Raw genomic sequence first — 17,660 nt, forward strand, 5'->3', positions numbered from 1 at the left:
TATGCTGCTCACAATCTCCAGAACAATGAGTAGATGTCCCTAAATTATGAGGCTTTAATATTCAATAGAAACAGAATAATAAAAAAATTGATTGTTGCAATGATTTTACCCAAAGCGCTACATGACCACCAGGGAGGGTTGGGTCAGTATTCTGAAGGATAGACGTTTATCCATGATCAATTACTGAACTTGATAACCACTCAGAAACAGGAAACATAATAGATGGATCAGACCTGTCAGATAAAGGGGAACAGCATGAGTTCTAATAAGGTCTAACCTGTCTGGGTTGCAAACAAAACAAAAGATCCACGATAACAGGCTGTTCTCTAGTGTGAAAGCTGACTCGCACTCACACAAAGTTTACAAAAGGATGTTTTAATGTTTTTGCTCTGGTTTACTCACCTTCAGGCTGCTGTCATCGAACATCCATAAATCATAAGTGGCATCACACTCTGTGACCATGAACATCTTTAGCCAGGTCTCTCTCATTAGCACTAAAACACCCAATCCTCCCCAAATAGAATAATATGATTAATTCTATTATTGCAATTTATTATTAGATCATACACATAGTATTGGAGCAATATCAAAATGCCACAGGTAAATTTCCCTTTTTATTTCTGAATGCTTTCAGCCCTTGTGAGCCTCCTAAAGTGCCCTGGAGTTTAAAGTCCTTGAAAGCGGAAGTGAATGAGGCAGAAACTGGACAAGATTCAAAGTAGACTTTGTGTTGTGGCGATTGGCTCCGTCAGAAAGGCTTTCTCTGGGAAGCTGGTGGGAGGGACTGTTTGGAGGGGGAGAGATGTGAATTACGGCGTCAGAGAGAACTCGGGTCCCACATTGTGGCATCGCCACAGGCCATTCTCTGGCTGTGCAGGGCCCGGGCCACAAAAAGGGGATTCTTCATTTATTTATTCAATTTCATGCCATGCCGACCCTTAAATGGCCCCAGCTCCCTCTCCACAGTGGCCCTGTGCTCTTGAGCTGCCATCCCATACTCTCCATAAAAGAGGGGCACGTAATTGATGCATTGTTTTGCACTGGTTGTTTTCTCTACGATGAGTTGCCTGCTTTATAAATTTAAGATTCTAGCAGAAGAAGAATCCTGAATCTGTGGATGTGGGCTAGCCGTAGGTGTGGGAACGAAAACAGACTAAAAGAGATTCTCAGGACTCATTTGAAACTACTGTGTTGGGAGAGTGTTTACAGCACTGTCTGTATTAATTTTGCTTAATAAATAGTGTTGACAGGAATGTTTGTTAAATGCTAATTCGTGGCTGAGGATATAATCACATGCCATCAGGCCAAGTGCAGGATTACATGTGAGGAAGTGAGATTTGTAACTGGCGTTACACACAAAGCAGTATGTTGCAATATTTTAAATGGACAATGACTGTGACTTTCTGCCATGTTGAAACTTAACCCAGTCTTCCACTTCCACATTTCCCCATGTTTTTCCCCCCATTGCACGTGCCCAAATATTTTCTCTTTTCTGTGTTTTTGCACTGGGAACTTTTCAGGTTACTTTTCTGTTTCAAGGTTACAAAGCGCTCGGGGAATTTGGAGGTGACTTAAGTGCAGTTGGCTTAAACAGCGGTAAAACCATCTTTAGAGGCAGACAGGGCAGACGTGAGGGCAGCAGGTCTCTTACTCACTGTCCACTGAAGCGAACAGGGGACCAACTGCAGCATATGGTCTGTCTGTAACCTCTCACTAATGGCCAGCCCCTTCTCGCTCTGGTAAAGTTAGCAACCCCTCCCCGAGCCAAGTCATCACCCTTTGACCAAAGCTCTGCTGATTACATGAATGGTGTTTTACACACCATTTAAAACTAATTATCTGATGTTTATTCATATTGATGGGGAAATTGACTGCCGAGTAGTTTATTTTGTTTTACCATGTCATGCTGCTGCTACTTCTAAAGATCAATACCTGTCTTATTTTGACAAGACAACACAGAATACATTTTTGGACAACCCTAGGAGAAGCAAGATTGATCAAAAGACCCATGCCTCTTTTGAAACATGATATCAGTTACTAGCGTCTTGTTGTCGTCTTTTGTGTTGGTGTTTAAGTAGACCCTAATGATGGTCAGGCAGTTCCTCTTTAGAAAAGTCACACTTCCTGTCTGCCGATGAGGCCCTTTACTGTTTCGCACACACTATTTTTTGCATCAAGTCCGCTGAATTTAAAAAGCAAGTGTCTCTTTGTTACTGCCATGGCTGCACAAACCTTTTCTGTGTTCTCTACAGTCACAATCATGTTTCCTTCATCTTTTATACAGTATTACAAAACCTGTGTAGTGAGTCAGCGGGTGGACACCACATCCTGGCGATATGTCGTCAGTTTGCAAGTGGCGCATCTGAGCTCTATGTTACAACAGTTTAAAAAAAAAAAAAAACTAATGTGCTAAATGTTTGACCTCATTATTAAATGTAGTTAATGTGCTACATGCGACAACACAGCATTGATTATATAGTTAGGGAGTCATTTACCAAATGTTTGCTCATGTGCAACGCGAGCAGCAGGTGCAAAGGAAAAATATGTACAATAGGTTCCTCCCTGCGTCCAGGACGCCCCTGAAAAAGAGATTCCTCATCTCAGTGGGACTTTCCTGGTTAAAGGGATAGTTCAGGTTTTTGACATAGGGCCTAATTTCCTAGTTTATCCAGAGTGTTGTTGATTTCTAGAGATTTGTTTTCAATATATGCTGTCCTTATATTTGAAGAGTTTAGTGGTGCTAGTGCTAGGCTAGCGCATGTCTATGGTAACTAGTTGCCTGCATTAAAAACCTCTTCAAAATCATCAGGTAGTCCTCCAAACGTTTCCATATCTGATTTGTAGAAAGCTCCTTTGTGAATGCCACATGTAATAATGCCGGCCGCAGGTAAACAAACTACTGTAGATCCGGTAACCGAGCAGATCATTCCGCCGCTGCGTAGCTTGCAACCAGGAAGCTGATGCTGCTCAAATATAAGTTCTTTTAAATGCAAAATGGTTATATTTCAAAAATGATTCAGTCAACACAGACTTTTATATCGTTAGTCTGGTGTTAGAAGTGATTTGGCTCAGGTGCACTGTGCTTGGTTCAGACTGTTTTTCATGCAGGCTACTAGTTACCATAAACATGCACTAGCCTAGCACTAGCCTAGCACCACTAAACTCTTCAAATATAAGGACTGCATGAATAAAAAAGAAAAAAAAAAATCTCCAGAAATCAACAACACAAATTGTGAAAAATCCTGAAATACTCCTTTAAAATAAAGGTCTATTCAAAATACTGAAAAATAAAAAAGTGGATCCGCAGCATTTTCTACTCGCGCATTTACATTATGATTTGGGGTCCTAGTACTCACTTAATTTAACCCATCAAATAGTAAATTAAGTGCAACATGCTATGAAAATTGCTTATTTTATTTCATAGCTTGCATTGAGGCCTTGATAAGAATAATACAGTATATTTAATATGAAATTCTGCGTTTCCGTTTCAATAAGAGCTGACATCATCTGTCGCACATTTTGTAATATTTAAGTAATAGAGAAATTCTACTTTAGTCAATGCTGTACTTCATATTTCCACAGAACAGGGAAGTGAGTCATTTTGCACCCCTCACACAATAAAAAAAGAAACTTATTTTCAGTATTTTTCTTGTCAATTTCCATATTAGGTGAAATAGTCTCTAACATGAATTTGACATGACCTGACATGATAACAATTTAGGGTGTAATCTGCTGAAAATTCAAGAGTCTGTGGTATTTAATTTCAGCAAAAAATTAAGAAAACCAGAAATATTGTGGAATTCTTTAACAATTGTGGCTCTGTACGTGGCATCGGTTTGTGGTCTGTGTTCTTGGGAGAGGATCAAGAGTACCTACCCACACATTGCTCATCATCCCTGTAGCACAAGGCCATTATAAGGCACAGTGACAGCAGCTGAGCCCTTCACTCAGCATGGGAATTCAAATGAATCTTGGCCCCACCTGAACCACAGTTATTAACACATTCATTCATGTCAGTATTAGTTTTTGAATATATGGGAGGACGTATGTAATGCAGGCTGTAACTGAATGTAAAAGACATTGAGCAACAGACTGTGGTGTCTGTCTTTATATCCGCTACATCTCAATGGACTTTCACTACATAATCTATTTATCCGTTTGTGACCTCAGGTTGAATGGGTGTTAAAATGGCAAATTGCTGGAGTTTATCAGATAGACCAATTCATAATATCTCCATGATTCTGAATATTAGTTAGACGCGTGGTGTATGTAGAGGGGTCACCTAAGACCGGCGTATGAAAGTAAACATGGACCATTCACTGTGTCCACTGCATACTCATTAAGAAGTAATGAGTGCAAGCAGCTAGAGTTGCACTGTCGTCACATTGGCTGTGGAATAGTGACCCGTGTATCAGCCTCTAGATCTGTGTTTAAAAGCAGAACAGTATGTATATATGTCTCAGTTCTGTTTGTTGTTTGACAGATGTGACTTTGAAGCCAGCCAAAAATAGACCTTGACCTCAACGTTACTTCAAAAGTGATTGTGGTGGTGTGATATATGAATAAATGATCTCACAATAACAGCCATATGCTTCAATAACAATCATACAGAGTTTGTAGTAAAATAACACAACAAAAACATGTAATTTGCCTAAGCTTCCTGTTTTAGATGTGTCTTTATTTGGACGCATGGATTGACGTGAACACATTGGCAGCATTGAATGAAGTGCAAACCCCCTTGCCTCTTGTGAAAAGTGCGATTCAAATGAGCTTCCATTACAGAGATTTCAGAAAATAGAATTAATCCTGTTTTTCATTCTTGCTGCAACCATGGGGCATCCCTATGGCAGTGCTTTTAATAGTTCTACAATTGAGAGCACACTCATTGTTTTATTTAGAGTATCTGTAGTTCAGCACCATCAACAATCATTACATGTTAATTTGTGTATATCAGGTGCTTAAATGGGATCTATGCAACTGTGTAACCGCTGCCAACATGAGAAGAACCTTTGTGAAATTGATTTCAGCTGTAGTGTCAGCTGTTGCCCAATTAAGTGAGTTGTCAAATTTGCCTTTATAAGAAATAAGTCATTATTTTCCTTGTTTCATAAAATGTTTCCAGTGTGCAAAGTAAAAAAATCTTTTGATGATGGTTAGAAAATCTGTCCAGTTTTCTCTTTAAACAAACACGTGTGCATTGTTATGGAACAATGACGACAGCCAATACAGCCCAGGGTGAGAATGGCCAGGTTCAGACTGAAAGGATCTCTTTGTTGTCCGTCCCACTGTGCTCCCTGCTCTGCTGATGCTTCCATCACCACATCTGTGTGGCACATTTGTTGAGAGGCTGAATCCTTTCTGTGATGTCAAAGGGAACAACTTCAATCTGGACTGGTGTGTTCAACGCCACACTTTTTTCCCTTTGTCCCACAGAAATCTCTTCATCTCACCCCTGGTTTAATTAAAACACTCATCCTACGTCTTTGTTTCCAGGGATACATCCCAGGCCATTGCAGTTCTAGACACTTCATCATTGTATTTTCTTTTTGTGAAACATGCTCTACAAATAAACTGGATTGGATTTGTTAAATATTTCCGGGGGTATGATAATTCTCTGTATATGAGCTGTACATTTAGTAAATTGATAATAACGACAACTGTTACTGATCTGACCTGAAGTGAAGATTTGTCACTTAAACTTTTAAAAAACAATTAATTATTTGATTTAGATGGATTTTACCACATAATGGAAGAACATGTGCTGTGAAAAAGTTGACACTTTGTACGATTTCTGCTGAACCCAAGTTCTCAGGGTCTCAAAAGTGTCAATCATAATTCTATAATTCTTATATCATTAATGGTGCCACCTCCTAGCTGCACTTGTTGTTTTGCAGGGAGCGGTCTTTGCACGAGTGACTCCTTCAGTGTGGACATGGCACAAGTGGCATATGGTGAATTTAATTAGCCTTTGCCTGAAGCACAATCATCTCCTCAAACCACTCAAAAACTCTGGTTCCCTTTAATACTGATCTTAATTAGCAAGGTCGCTGCTCCCTGTGGTGAAGATCTTTGCTTTCTATTCTGGTCTGACCCAGGGAAATGCAAATAAAGCGTGAAATAAAATGGAGACAACCCTCGCAACGAGCACAGTCCCCCGGGAAATGATACGATTGCAGCCTGACTGCTCAGTTGGCAGTGGCCTATCTTTAGAGCCAATGTGTGATTACAGATGCCAGTCTTTCATTATGGGCACACGTTGAGCATATGATGATGGTTGACAATACAGAGCAAGACTTTATTTTGCTGCAGAATAAAGAAATACTTTCCACTTACCTGTTGTACTTCAAAATGTGTATTGAATTATATAATAAAAAAAGAATTCAGAATCGGTTCATCTATTTCCGTCATTGCTGCTCGTGAGTCTATGTGCAGCTGCTATAGAAATGTTTGTATAGGATGTTAGACAGGACAATATGGTAGTTGTCATAGAATGTGCTGAATGTGTGCACATTTTTACTGTCGAGTTTTTTTGTGTGTGATTTTATTTGTGTAAAGTTTTTTTTTTACATGTTTGTAATCTGCGTCCTTCCACATACTACCCGTTGCGACTCGAGACCTGGAAGCTGATTGGTACTGAGCTGGTTTTTATTTAGTGTTTTGGGACCTCTGTCACCCATTTGCCAGTTTAAACTGCTGTTGACATCTGGAAGCAGGGCAGATGCTGAGCTGGAGACATACTTGGGCGCTGCACGATAGACAGACACATGAGGAAGGCAGAAAAAAACAAAGTGCTTGCAGATTCTCTTCCCTTTTTTTTTTGCACCTCGCCTTTGAGTCAGTGATGTGATTGGCAGAGTCTGTACACTCAAGTAGAGGAAATGCACACACCAGCAGAGCGCTGCCTGACAGGAGCCTGTTACGCTTGTCTACAGTGAACTGATGTGTGAGGACACTGTGACAATGAGCTGCCTATTTTGGCTGGTGCCTCACAATTGAATGCTCAGGTGCTTCAAATGCAAGACGCTTACAGTGGAGTTTAAATGCCCCATAAACTCATGCAATTGTGCAGCATAAAGTGTGAACTATATTTACTTTCTTGTTCAGTGCTTTGGCTCAAAGGGACACGATTGGATTTCAACCTTCTTGACTTTTTTCTTGTCCAATTGATTCTATGATGTATTTTTGTGCCTTTTTTTAAATATATTTTGCGCACTCAGTTACTGATGGTTCGAAAAGCACATTTATACAAAGAGTTATATCCAAATGATATAATAATCTGTTAAATTCTTCTAAGTCAATCTTTTATGTATCTCTATAATACAGCTTGCAGAAAAAAAGAGCTGTTTCTTGTTTGCAGTGTAGACAGTCTGGTATTGCAGATGTGTTCAATTTTGTTTCCATTTGATCTACAAAAAAGCTGCAAACCAAAGTACATCTTAACTTTTGCCGTGCTATGTACCTAATTCTTTTCATGAAAGGTATGTGGTCAATTGTATATTAAAACTATTAATGCTTTTCTGTTCCCCTTAGGCCTTTTTAGAGAGAATCAGACAAACGCCAGACGATCAGCAGTGTCTCGCTCCTGAACATGTCAAGGTATGATTGTGATCTGTCTCCACATACAATTCGCCTAATTTCCTTTGTGACATCCCTTCTTTGTTTCTTCTTACCCCTTTGCTTTGTTATCGCCTCTCTGCTTACAGATTCTGTTTTCAAATATTGAGGACATCTTGGAGTTGCACAAAGAAGTCTTATCAGTGGTGGAAGCCAGTCTGCAGCCAGAACCCCAGCCACACCATGCACTGGGACACGTCTTCCTTCAGTTTGTGAGTTTATGACAATGCATAGGCAGGCACCCAACAAACTTCACACTGCTATATGGTACCATACTTCACTTCACTATCAAGCAGAGATTGAGAAACAATGCCAATACATGCCTGATGAAATCTGGTTGGAATCTGTCTCCAAGAGCTCAGGGGCAACACAGTACTGCGGGTATATAGGGCCTCAACTAAGGCAGGTGTTAAAAAGCTTTTGTCTGTCTCTCACAGTTGTATTATTGTTTATAGTATGCATGGGCAAAAACATCAAGGACAAGTCATTGTATTCATCTTTCCTCACATCATCAGTAGACCTTGACGTTTGTTTGCTGATTGTTGCCAATTTGAATAGTGTTCCAGCTCATTTTGCACACACATGTTTTACTATTGTCCAATGGGATCGTTGCTGTACATTACTTCATTACTGTCTCCAGAGCTGGCACACATGCTCTCTTCATGCCTCTCTGTAACCACAGTACCAGAGAGAACCGTGCAAAACCTGCAGTGAAAATAGCCTCTTCATTCTGTTTTTCTCACCCCTCCCATCTCCGGGACTACCCCTGAGCCACACAAACACTCCCAAAACCTCCCTCTCTAAACAGGCCTGCATCCTGCCAGGAAGAAAGAGGCTCTCTTTGCCCCCACTTCTCTTTATCAGGACATGCAAGTCACTGTCTCTCTGTCTCCTTCCCGGGGCTGCAGATCTGCAGAATCCCTCCCCTCTGTTTGAACTCATACGGCCCGGGACAGTAACAAAGAGGGCTCTGTGTCCAGAGGAAGACATGTTGTGTCATTAGGAGTGGGGACAATCCTCTGCTGGTGGCACCCCCATTCCAGTGTAACCCGAAGTTAACTATCCAGTTCACTTTCACTTTCTTCATGACACAACACTGCACAATCATGTCGTCCTTATGAATGGCCTTCATTCACAGTGTGAGTATGCGTATGAGTTATGTGATGTATCAACATTTACGTGGCTCTCATGAAATTATTTCTTCATCTTTATAAAGAGTGAACTACCAGCCCTTCATTTCAGTCTTCTATCAAATATATCTGTATCATTCAGAGTAAACTTCTCTCACTCTGATTAACAATGTTACATCTTACCTTTTTAAGTGAGTCTTTTTGCTGCTGAACCCACTGCCATGCTCCACTAACTAGTTACTCCATCTATCAATCTTGTGTCCATTAAACGAAGGTCTGTTCCTGTGACTCCTTTGCATAGAAAAGGAAAAGCTCCAGTCAGGTTGGACAGGGCTAGACCTGCACATGTGAATGATTGTCAAGTTTGTCTCACAAAATGTTCAGCATTTAAAGCTTTGGCCACATTAATTAGTGTTCAGTAGTTTCCTGTTGTAAGGTGGGTATCACCACAACACACTTTTATTTACCACAACTAATTAAGTCTCGGAAACACAGAAGTTTCTGAATCCATAACCACTACACCATAAATGGTAGCTAGATTACACAATCGATTAAATGTTATTTATCCTGCTGCGCAGATAGTGCTTTGATGGCTCTTCAGTACAGCTCACACATGTGCAGGGTCATGACAAATCAGTGTGTCAGACGGAGTGTCAGGGTGGAGAATTGATTACAGGAGCGTAACACTGTCCGTCCCTTGTGTTCTGAGAGCAAGCCATGCAGGTCAGGGCAAGTACCTTCATCTACAAACATCACCGTAGTGTGTGTAATAGGTGTTTCATATCTTTATAGTGCACAAATTACAATTTTTTTTTACATTATCTTTAGCATATGTGGCTTTTTACCTGAAATGGATCACTTTTTAAATCTTTTGAAGTCGATGAGCTAATCTGAAACAGTTATTGCTAACAGTGATGACAAATTATTTAACGTGAAATTTATTTATAGAAAGATCAGATACCAAAAGATAAGATACAATTGACTTACTCTGATGCATAGTTTCTAGTCCACAATGTGTACATTTTGTGGACTAGAAACCATATGTGTGAATGTGCACAGGGGCAAATTGAAGCAAAATATTCCAAAGCTTTTCCGTTTATTGACCATCTTTGTCATTGTTCATGCATGTGTTTCCTTTGAGGTTTCCCCACAAACACCAGCTTTGTTTGGCTTTTCTCCATGTTACACTTCTCTCTTCAAACTGTGACCTTTGTGTCTCTCGGTGTCGACACCTCTCGAACCAATCAGGGCGCCTCGCCTCCAGCAGTAGCCCTTGACCCCGCCCAGAGGTCAACACCATGACTGGGATTTGATTAACCTCCGCATTGTCCATCGAGACTGTGTGCGATTCAGCCAATTGAAGGAGTGAAATGGAAGTGATTTATTGCTCGGATGCAGTTATCATGGATCTGGGGTGTGTACATGTCTGAATAAGAAAAAGCTGTTATCTATAAGTTAGAATTGTTTGAAAATTGATTGGGCACTAGTTTCTCTAATAGGACGACATTTGCAAAGCTCAGCAGTCTTCAGTCTGTTGTCAAGATGTGCACACACAGAGCAGACACATGTATAACACACTGCATGGCAAAACACACACTAAAATGGATTCAAACATAAAACATTTGCCCAGTGCTCTGACAAAGAAAGCACAGTTGTAGATCATTCACTAGTCATTCTGAAACGAGCCTTATTCTCCTATTGTTTTTTCAAAGAGGTATCAGAATGACCTTTTTAATTAAAATTTATCGTAACCTGCTCAGGCTGATTCTATCTTCTGAAGGCTGAAAAAGTTGAAAACGCGGAATTGGAGACTTCAGTATTTTCCCCCGTCTGCAACGAGCAACAGTCACGTCCTTATGCAGCTCCTGAAATACTGCCATTATGCCTTGACCCGAAGTGATTGCTCAGCGTGCGATACTTTCTGATCTAGGTGAAGTAATAACATTCCAGTGTTGACGAATTGAAATAAAGTGTTGCGTCTATCAAAGGAACAGCCGCGGTCTTATGCTGAGCTATTCTGGGCACAAGTCGTGTCTTCAGAGAGGGACCGCGACTGCTTTTGAGTGACGCGGTAATTGGAGGTGTGCCATGAAGCAAGTCATGCTATAGTCAGTGGTAGATGAACCTCCTGGGCGTCTTGCTGTAAACAAACACGGCTCCAACGTGTTCACAGTGCACCCTTTTTTTGAGAGACAATTAGTGCTCACTATGTTTCCACCTGTCACTTTTTGGCATTGAAATATCCTAGCGACACATTTTCCGGCGGTCCATAGTTACTCATAGTCTCGCCAAAGCATTTCCATCTAGAAAGAGGAGCTCATGAGTGCAAAAATGTTGTGCTAAACGGATGGATTACAACAAAAAATCTTGCGTAACAAAATAAATACATTTGAATCACCCATGTACAAAGCAAATGAGTGGATGGACATGCCCCCCCCCCCCCCCCCCCACGTTCACTGTATGTAGTACATTAACCCATATGTTGGGCCAACTGTTCCTCCCAGCGGTGTTGCGGAGGGGTCCCCTGGCCAAATGTGGCTTAGGGTGTGTTTGTGCTTCTGCCGCTCACTGATTACATTGTGTTGCTCTCTTGGTTACACATGTATAAAACCCCTCTGAGCTTCCACTGCACAAACGCATAAGCAAAAAGCACACACCGATGTCTAAAAACGGATCCTTAACCATTGTTTGAGGGGCCCCTGCCTCTAGGGCTGACACGATAATTACTATATCGACTTATCGTTCAATAAATAACAGATAAACGATGTATTTTTTAGCTCGATATTTATCGTCTGTACATTTATTAGCATGTCCCCCCTATTTTTCGTAAACAAATCAAGTTACATTATATTTCGTGTTTTTTGCAGCTTGTGTGGTATTTTAGGATATTATTATGCACTTTTAAAACAAAGGTTTACTGTCATTTTTATGCCTGAGAGTTTACAGTATCTAGTATCGTTAGTCAATAATATCGTTTATTGCGATACTTTCCTGCCTCAATATATCGAACTTCAAATTTGGGTATCACTTTATTTTACACTACCTTGATACATTGTACCTAACTAAATTTAGTACAATGTAATGTGCTCTGTAATAATGGAATAACTTGTGTTAGTACTTTGTAAGTACATAATGTAATAGGACATGAGACCCTTAGGGTTAAGGCTTAAGGTTAGGGTTAGAGTTAGAATTATGTTTTATTACATTATGTACTGTAGGGAAAAAAAAGTATTTGGCCAAAATCCAATAGAAAGTCTATGGGGAACTGACCAAATACTTTTTTCCCCCCAGTGTACCTACAAACTACAAATACATATTATTCCATTGTATATCTAACCCATAGGTACAACTTATTACACATTGTTACAGAGCACACACCCAGTTACCCAAATTTGTTATCGTGACAGGTCTACCTGCCACCGCCGTTGGCCCATCTTGTAGCTCGTAGCTAGATGTGTCAACGTGCGTGTAGGTGTGAAACCACATGCAATGCTTAGCTGCACATCTGTTCCGAACAACAATATTGTCGGCATGGTTTCACTCGGAGCGGCATTGGTACACATTGGTACACACTGTAAATATGATTTGATTGGAGTCGTCAAACAACCCATTCTATTGCAACCTGTATTTTAAATTTGCCCTATGTCACAAATCCCTCTCCCCCTGCTGCTCCTGTTACTGTTTGAAGTTTATGTTACAACAATATCCCATGGCCTTCCTTGATATTAATTCTTCCCCTTTTGTGTCACCCCCACCCCCCCAGCCCCCCTTGCCAATCGTTTACATGCTAACCTGCAGGTTGTATTTCAGTTTGAGTTGAAAGCAGTGTGTCCTGGCACCTGCAGTTTCACATTTCACTTACACGGCTGTTTCGAATGGCAGTTTCAGTTTCTGGTCCCGGAGCCCGAGCCCCACCGAGCACATGGTTTCACATCCCAATTATCCACACACCACAGTTAAGACGGCACAATAGTTTTAAATAAGCCCAGGGCCATAGATTCAACTGTGGCGCGCTTGTGTTCTACATTGTCGCATTCACTGTGCTGCATAAATAATGCATTTCAGAGCCTTCACAAGTCCAGGTGTCACTTTACGTATTGTTCACAAAATACGTGGCAGCTTCAAAGGCAGCTTTTTGAGCTTGTTTTGTCTCACTGGGCAGAATGAGGAATCTTAGATGTCAGCAATGTACTTTTATTTTGTCATTTATTTATGAATCCCTCCTAAGTTGTTCTTTGACAAATGAGGTCAGTAAATAGCAGCTGAAAAGCCTTCAAAAGCTTTCAGGCAAGTTGCTTTTCCTCATTAGCATGTTATGAAAGTAATAGTAATGGCCTTGGAAGTGTTATGCACCTCTTTCCCGGCTACAGTACATTGCCATTCTGCTGGAAATGGACCCTTTGACCCTGTATCTTCTTGTCAAATCTGTAATCCATTGTTGATTTAAGACTCGGACTTGATGTAATATGTTTTGTTTTTTTGCAGAGGGAGAGTTTCTCAGTGTACGGGGAGTACTGCAGCAACCATGAGAAAGCATTGCGGCTACTTATGGAGCTCAACAAGGTTCCCCACATCAGGACCTTTCTCTTGGTAAGATGCGCTGATGGATTCACTTCTGCTTTAATGCCCTGCCCTTACTAAGATGTGCAAAGTGTGTTCAGTAATAACCCATAACCCACTGTGTCTCTATCCCATCTTTCTGTGAGTTTACTAATACAATCTGTCTACCTCAACCATTTTTTGTCATTGCCCTACTTTTCTTTCCTCCCTTGAGTGTTATTTCTTCCTTTGTCGTCTACCCTCCCTTTCCTTCCCCAATCTCACCTCTGCTTCCATGTCAACTTCGAGCTCCAGAGTCCATAAGCACTCTTCCTGTCCGGACAGGATGTGGCCACCATCAAGGCCACTTTTGTGTTCGTTCTTGTGTGGAGCTTCCGCCGCCAGCTGTTTCCACCTTTTAGGTTATGGACAATGAACTAGTGGCACCGCTTTTTTGAAAAGGGGTTGTGTGGAATGAAAGCGTTGAGGCAGGGCCCAGCTGTGGAGTGTCGCTGGCAGGCTTCTTAGGACTGGCTCTGAGATCTAAGGCCCGGTGTTGCCCGATGGTTGACTTCCATGGCTTTATTCTGGGCCAGGGGAGTGGAAAGAACAGGATGGCACTGTTGCTGCATAGCAGTAAAGTGGACTCATGCAATACAATAGGACTGGGCACCCCCTAAATGTGAAAAAAGAAAAGAAAGATAGGGTACTATCCAAAAAAGTACTTAAAGTATCCAAAAAAGTAATTAAGTAATTTTTATGGGCATAGTTACTGTGTTGTGTAATCATAGAACATGATTAACAGTAACTACAGTAAAGAAATGTTATTCTGCCAGGTACAAGTACCATTAACAAGTCTCATTTAAGTTCTGATATGTAAATGAATGTATTGGCACAGTGGTTGGATTCTCAGGGCAGGGGAGGTCTTTCTTTATGGGGTTTGTATGTTATCCTGAGTCTGTGTAGGTTTCCTTCTGGTGCTCTAGTTTCCTCTACCTCTAAAAAGTGTATAATAGGGTCCCCTCTGGAACCAGGACTGTCCTGAAAATAGATTCTGAATCTTTGTGGGACTTTCTTGGTTAAATAAAGGTCAAATCAAATAATGCCCAACCCTAGAGGACAGTAATGCTTTCAAGTGCAACATCCCAACTGATTCTGTGAAAATTCAACACTTTCTCAGATCATTTTGTGTCACACTTGATGAGTTGATAATTGATCTTAATTAAGTTTTGCTGCTGCTAATTTAAATATCTACAATACAAAGCAAAATTCACATCTGGTTCTCTGTTCAAATCATGTTTGCTTGCACATCACATGTGTTTTGTATAGCAACCACGTGCAAAACAGAAACATGACTGAAGGGCTAATTACAGGGAAGAAGACAGTAGGAAATCCAATCGATTCAATTAGAAAAGGATGACCATTTCAAATCCTCACTGCCCTTGGCGGCTTCACACTTGGATTAATTTTGAGTGGTGGTTTTCTGAATTTCCATATTGAATTAATTGCTTGATAACATAACTTATTTGCAGTGAACGAGCAAAGTGGAATCAAAAGGAGGTCAGATTGAAGAGGGGGAGGGGATTGTGGCTTTAACCTCCAATAAAGAAGCACAAGATAAGAAGGGAAATATCACTTAGCTGTGGGAAACAAAACGGCTGTAGATTAATATATCACAAGTTGAAGTCGGTGGAATTCCAAAGTTTACAGTCTTTTTGTCTACACCCCCTGCCGTCTCTTCCAGTTAAAAGAAATCTCCGGCTTCATTCCCACTAGAGAACCCTGGAGTGGTTTATCTGCGGCTGCGTTTGATCTTTTATCCTGTCCCATGAGCTCATTGCATCCTGACAGGCTGTGATGCCTCAAAATGCACAGCACAGTGGAGAAACCATGTCTGTAACTATAGCCCTCCACTGATGAAAGCGCCTCTGAAGAGAACGGAGTATAAGAGGATTCACAGTGATCTTTGTGTTGAAAGCGTTTCTCTGGAGTTGGGGACAAGCAGTGTGGATTCACATTGTTTAGTTTAAAGCGGCTCATTCTAAGTGACCTTTAAATGTTTTGTATGTTAGTAGCATGTTCACTGCGAATTATATAGTTGTCAAACTTTTATTGACCCCAGATTGGGTATTTGCATGCATTATCTCACCACTGCATATCCTGCTCTAGCTGCAGCAGTGAAGCGGCTACAGAGAGACTTCAGAAGTTGATTGTCATTGAATGCATTCATAGTAATGCACGCTTATTGCTCAAACTGGTTTATAATAAGGGTGGCAGGGAGAAGGCAGAAGATCAAGGGTTCGATCCCCGGGTCGGACAAGGGCCTTTCTGTGTGGATGTTCTCCCCGTGTCTGTGTAGGTTGCCTCCAGGTGCTCCAGTTCCCCCTATCACTAAAAATATACACAACAGGTTCTCCTCTGCGGTGAGCACTCTCCTGGAAATAAGATCCCGGTTAAACAAAGGTCAAATAAATACATAAAAGGATTGCGTCATGAAGTATGTCTTAAAGTACGCGCTGAGGCCCAAACTTGTGAAGAGTTTATTCAACTTCGTATTCTGCCAAATACATCATCATGAGGCTTGAAAGTTATTACAAACATACAAAGACACCACGCCCTTGCCAGTTAAACTTCGCTCGTTCCTTTGACTCTGTGAGGCGATAAAGATTCTACTCACTGCAGACTGCATCTTTCTGTTCTTTTTATTAATTTTTAACTTTGCCAAAATGCAATACTTAAGATCAAAACTAATCCATTTTAAACATGCTTTATAGAAGGGGAACATTTCCAGAAATTCACTGCACCATATTGTGTTAAGATTCTTTGGTTCATTTTCAAGCATTATAAAGGGCATGCGGATGATGTCACAGCATGCCAACAGAAGGCAAAAAATCTCAAGATAAGATAAGATAAGATAGTGCTTTATTGATCTCCCAATGGAGTCTCAATGTTAAAGCAGTACTAAGTAACTTCTTTACATGAATAAATCCTTTTCGTAGTCCCTCTGGGGCTAATACAAGTGTTAATGGGATGATTGGGGGGTCATTCATCTCCCCCTGGTGTCTCTGGCCAGAAAACCAATACACACTAATGGAATCACGAAGAAGAAGCTAACAGGCTAACCGGCATAGCTAACTGCGGGCTAGCGCCACTTAAACAATACTTACAGCCAAGTTTGAGTGAAAAAAAAGATCTCCATTGTGTAATTGGATGTACAATATCCCTCTCTCCCTTTGTCTTTTCTGTCTGCGTAGTATTTACTCTCACGGACAATTAATGAGTAAAAAAACTGCAACATGCTACAACACCTGCAGTGGCACTTATGGCCTCTAGGGACATGAGTTACTTAGTTCTGCTTGAAGTTATGGAATGTGTTATTTGTTTTTAATAACATTTGTCACTGTATAACTTACCAGTATATTCTTTGTTCTTCTACAGCATTGCATGCTCCTGGGAGGAAAGAAAAGCACAGATGTCCCTCTGGAAGGCTACCTCCTCAGTCCCATTCAGAGGATTTGCAAGTACCCACTTTTTCTGAAGGTACGACACAGCATCGGCAGTGATGCCAAAGCGAGCGACAATAACATATTGACGATTGAACCTGCAGTTTTGAACCTTTGTGAAATATTTTATTTCCTCACTAGGAGCTACTGAAGCGAACCCCTAAGAAACATTCGGACTATCCTGCGGTGGAGGAGGCTCTGCAGGTCATGAAAGCTGTCTGCTCCAACATCAACGAGACCAAAAGGCAAATGGAGAAACTGGAAGCTCTGGAACAGCTGCAGTCACACATAGAGGGCTGGGAGGTAAGATGGAGCACCGTGGGACATGGGGTCAGGGAGAGGAGACCGTGTCATGGAGAGATTCATGTGCTACTACAGAAAATGATGGAGCGCAGCTGGAGAAACCCCATGCACTAGAATGGTTATTGAAATATAGTAGATAGAGATGCTTTCTGTGGCTTTCAGGAACCATTAGTCATTGGAAAAAATATGCAATCAATTACAACCTTAAATTGTTCTAATACTGCTTCATGGGTGTGAGAGTACAGTATGTCTTGCCTTGTAGGTTTTTTTATGTCCCATATGCAAACTAGATATACAAAACAATATATTATTAAGTCCAAATGTGCCACTGTCTTACTATCCAAATCAGTGCTGAGAGCTCGGGGGCCACGGACAGGGCTTGGGAGCTGGAGTTGAGGGTCCAGCGAATTTTTCACGCCTCCCTCACCCACCACAACAGAAGCCTTGTCTTAGCAGCTACCAATGGGACAATCCAGTCTCTGAGGGTGCCAGAGGAGATGCCAACAGGCAAACTGCCCAATCAGAGGAGACTTAGGAGGCAGAGTTCTAGGCTCACATGCATAGGCAGAGT

General features: G+C 41.2%; 1 protein-coding gene across 3 annotated transcripts in view; it reads left to right on the plus strand.

Annotated features, from left to right (window-relative positions):
- prex1 (phosphatidylinositol-3,4,5-trisphosphate-dependent Rac exchange factor 1) overlaps positions 1-17,660 on the plus strand; it is a 66,397-nt gene that overhangs the window by 7,902 nt on the left and 40,835 nt on the right. For all 3 annotated transcript variants that reach the window (XM_079557538.1, XM_079557539.1, XM_079557540.1), the window contains exons 2-6: positions 7,531-7,596; positions 7,704-7,826; positions 13,230-13,334; positions 16,722-16,823; positions 16,928-17,089. In XM_079557538.1, coding sequence (XP_079413664.1) covers positions 7,531-7,596; positions 7,704-7,826; positions 13,230-13,334; positions 16,722-16,823; positions 16,928-17,089 — 558 coding nt within the window. The remainder of the gene's footprint in view (positions 1-7,530; positions 7,597-7,703; positions 7,827-13,229; positions 13,335-16,721; positions 16,824-16,927; positions 17,090-17,660) is intronic.

Source organism: Gobius niger (genome assembly GCF_951799975.1).
Source record: "Gobius niger genome assembly, chromosome: 6".
Taxonomy (NCBI): domain Eukaryota; kingdom Metazoa; phylum Chordata; class Actinopteri; order Gobiiformes; family Gobiidae; genus Gobius; species Gobius niger.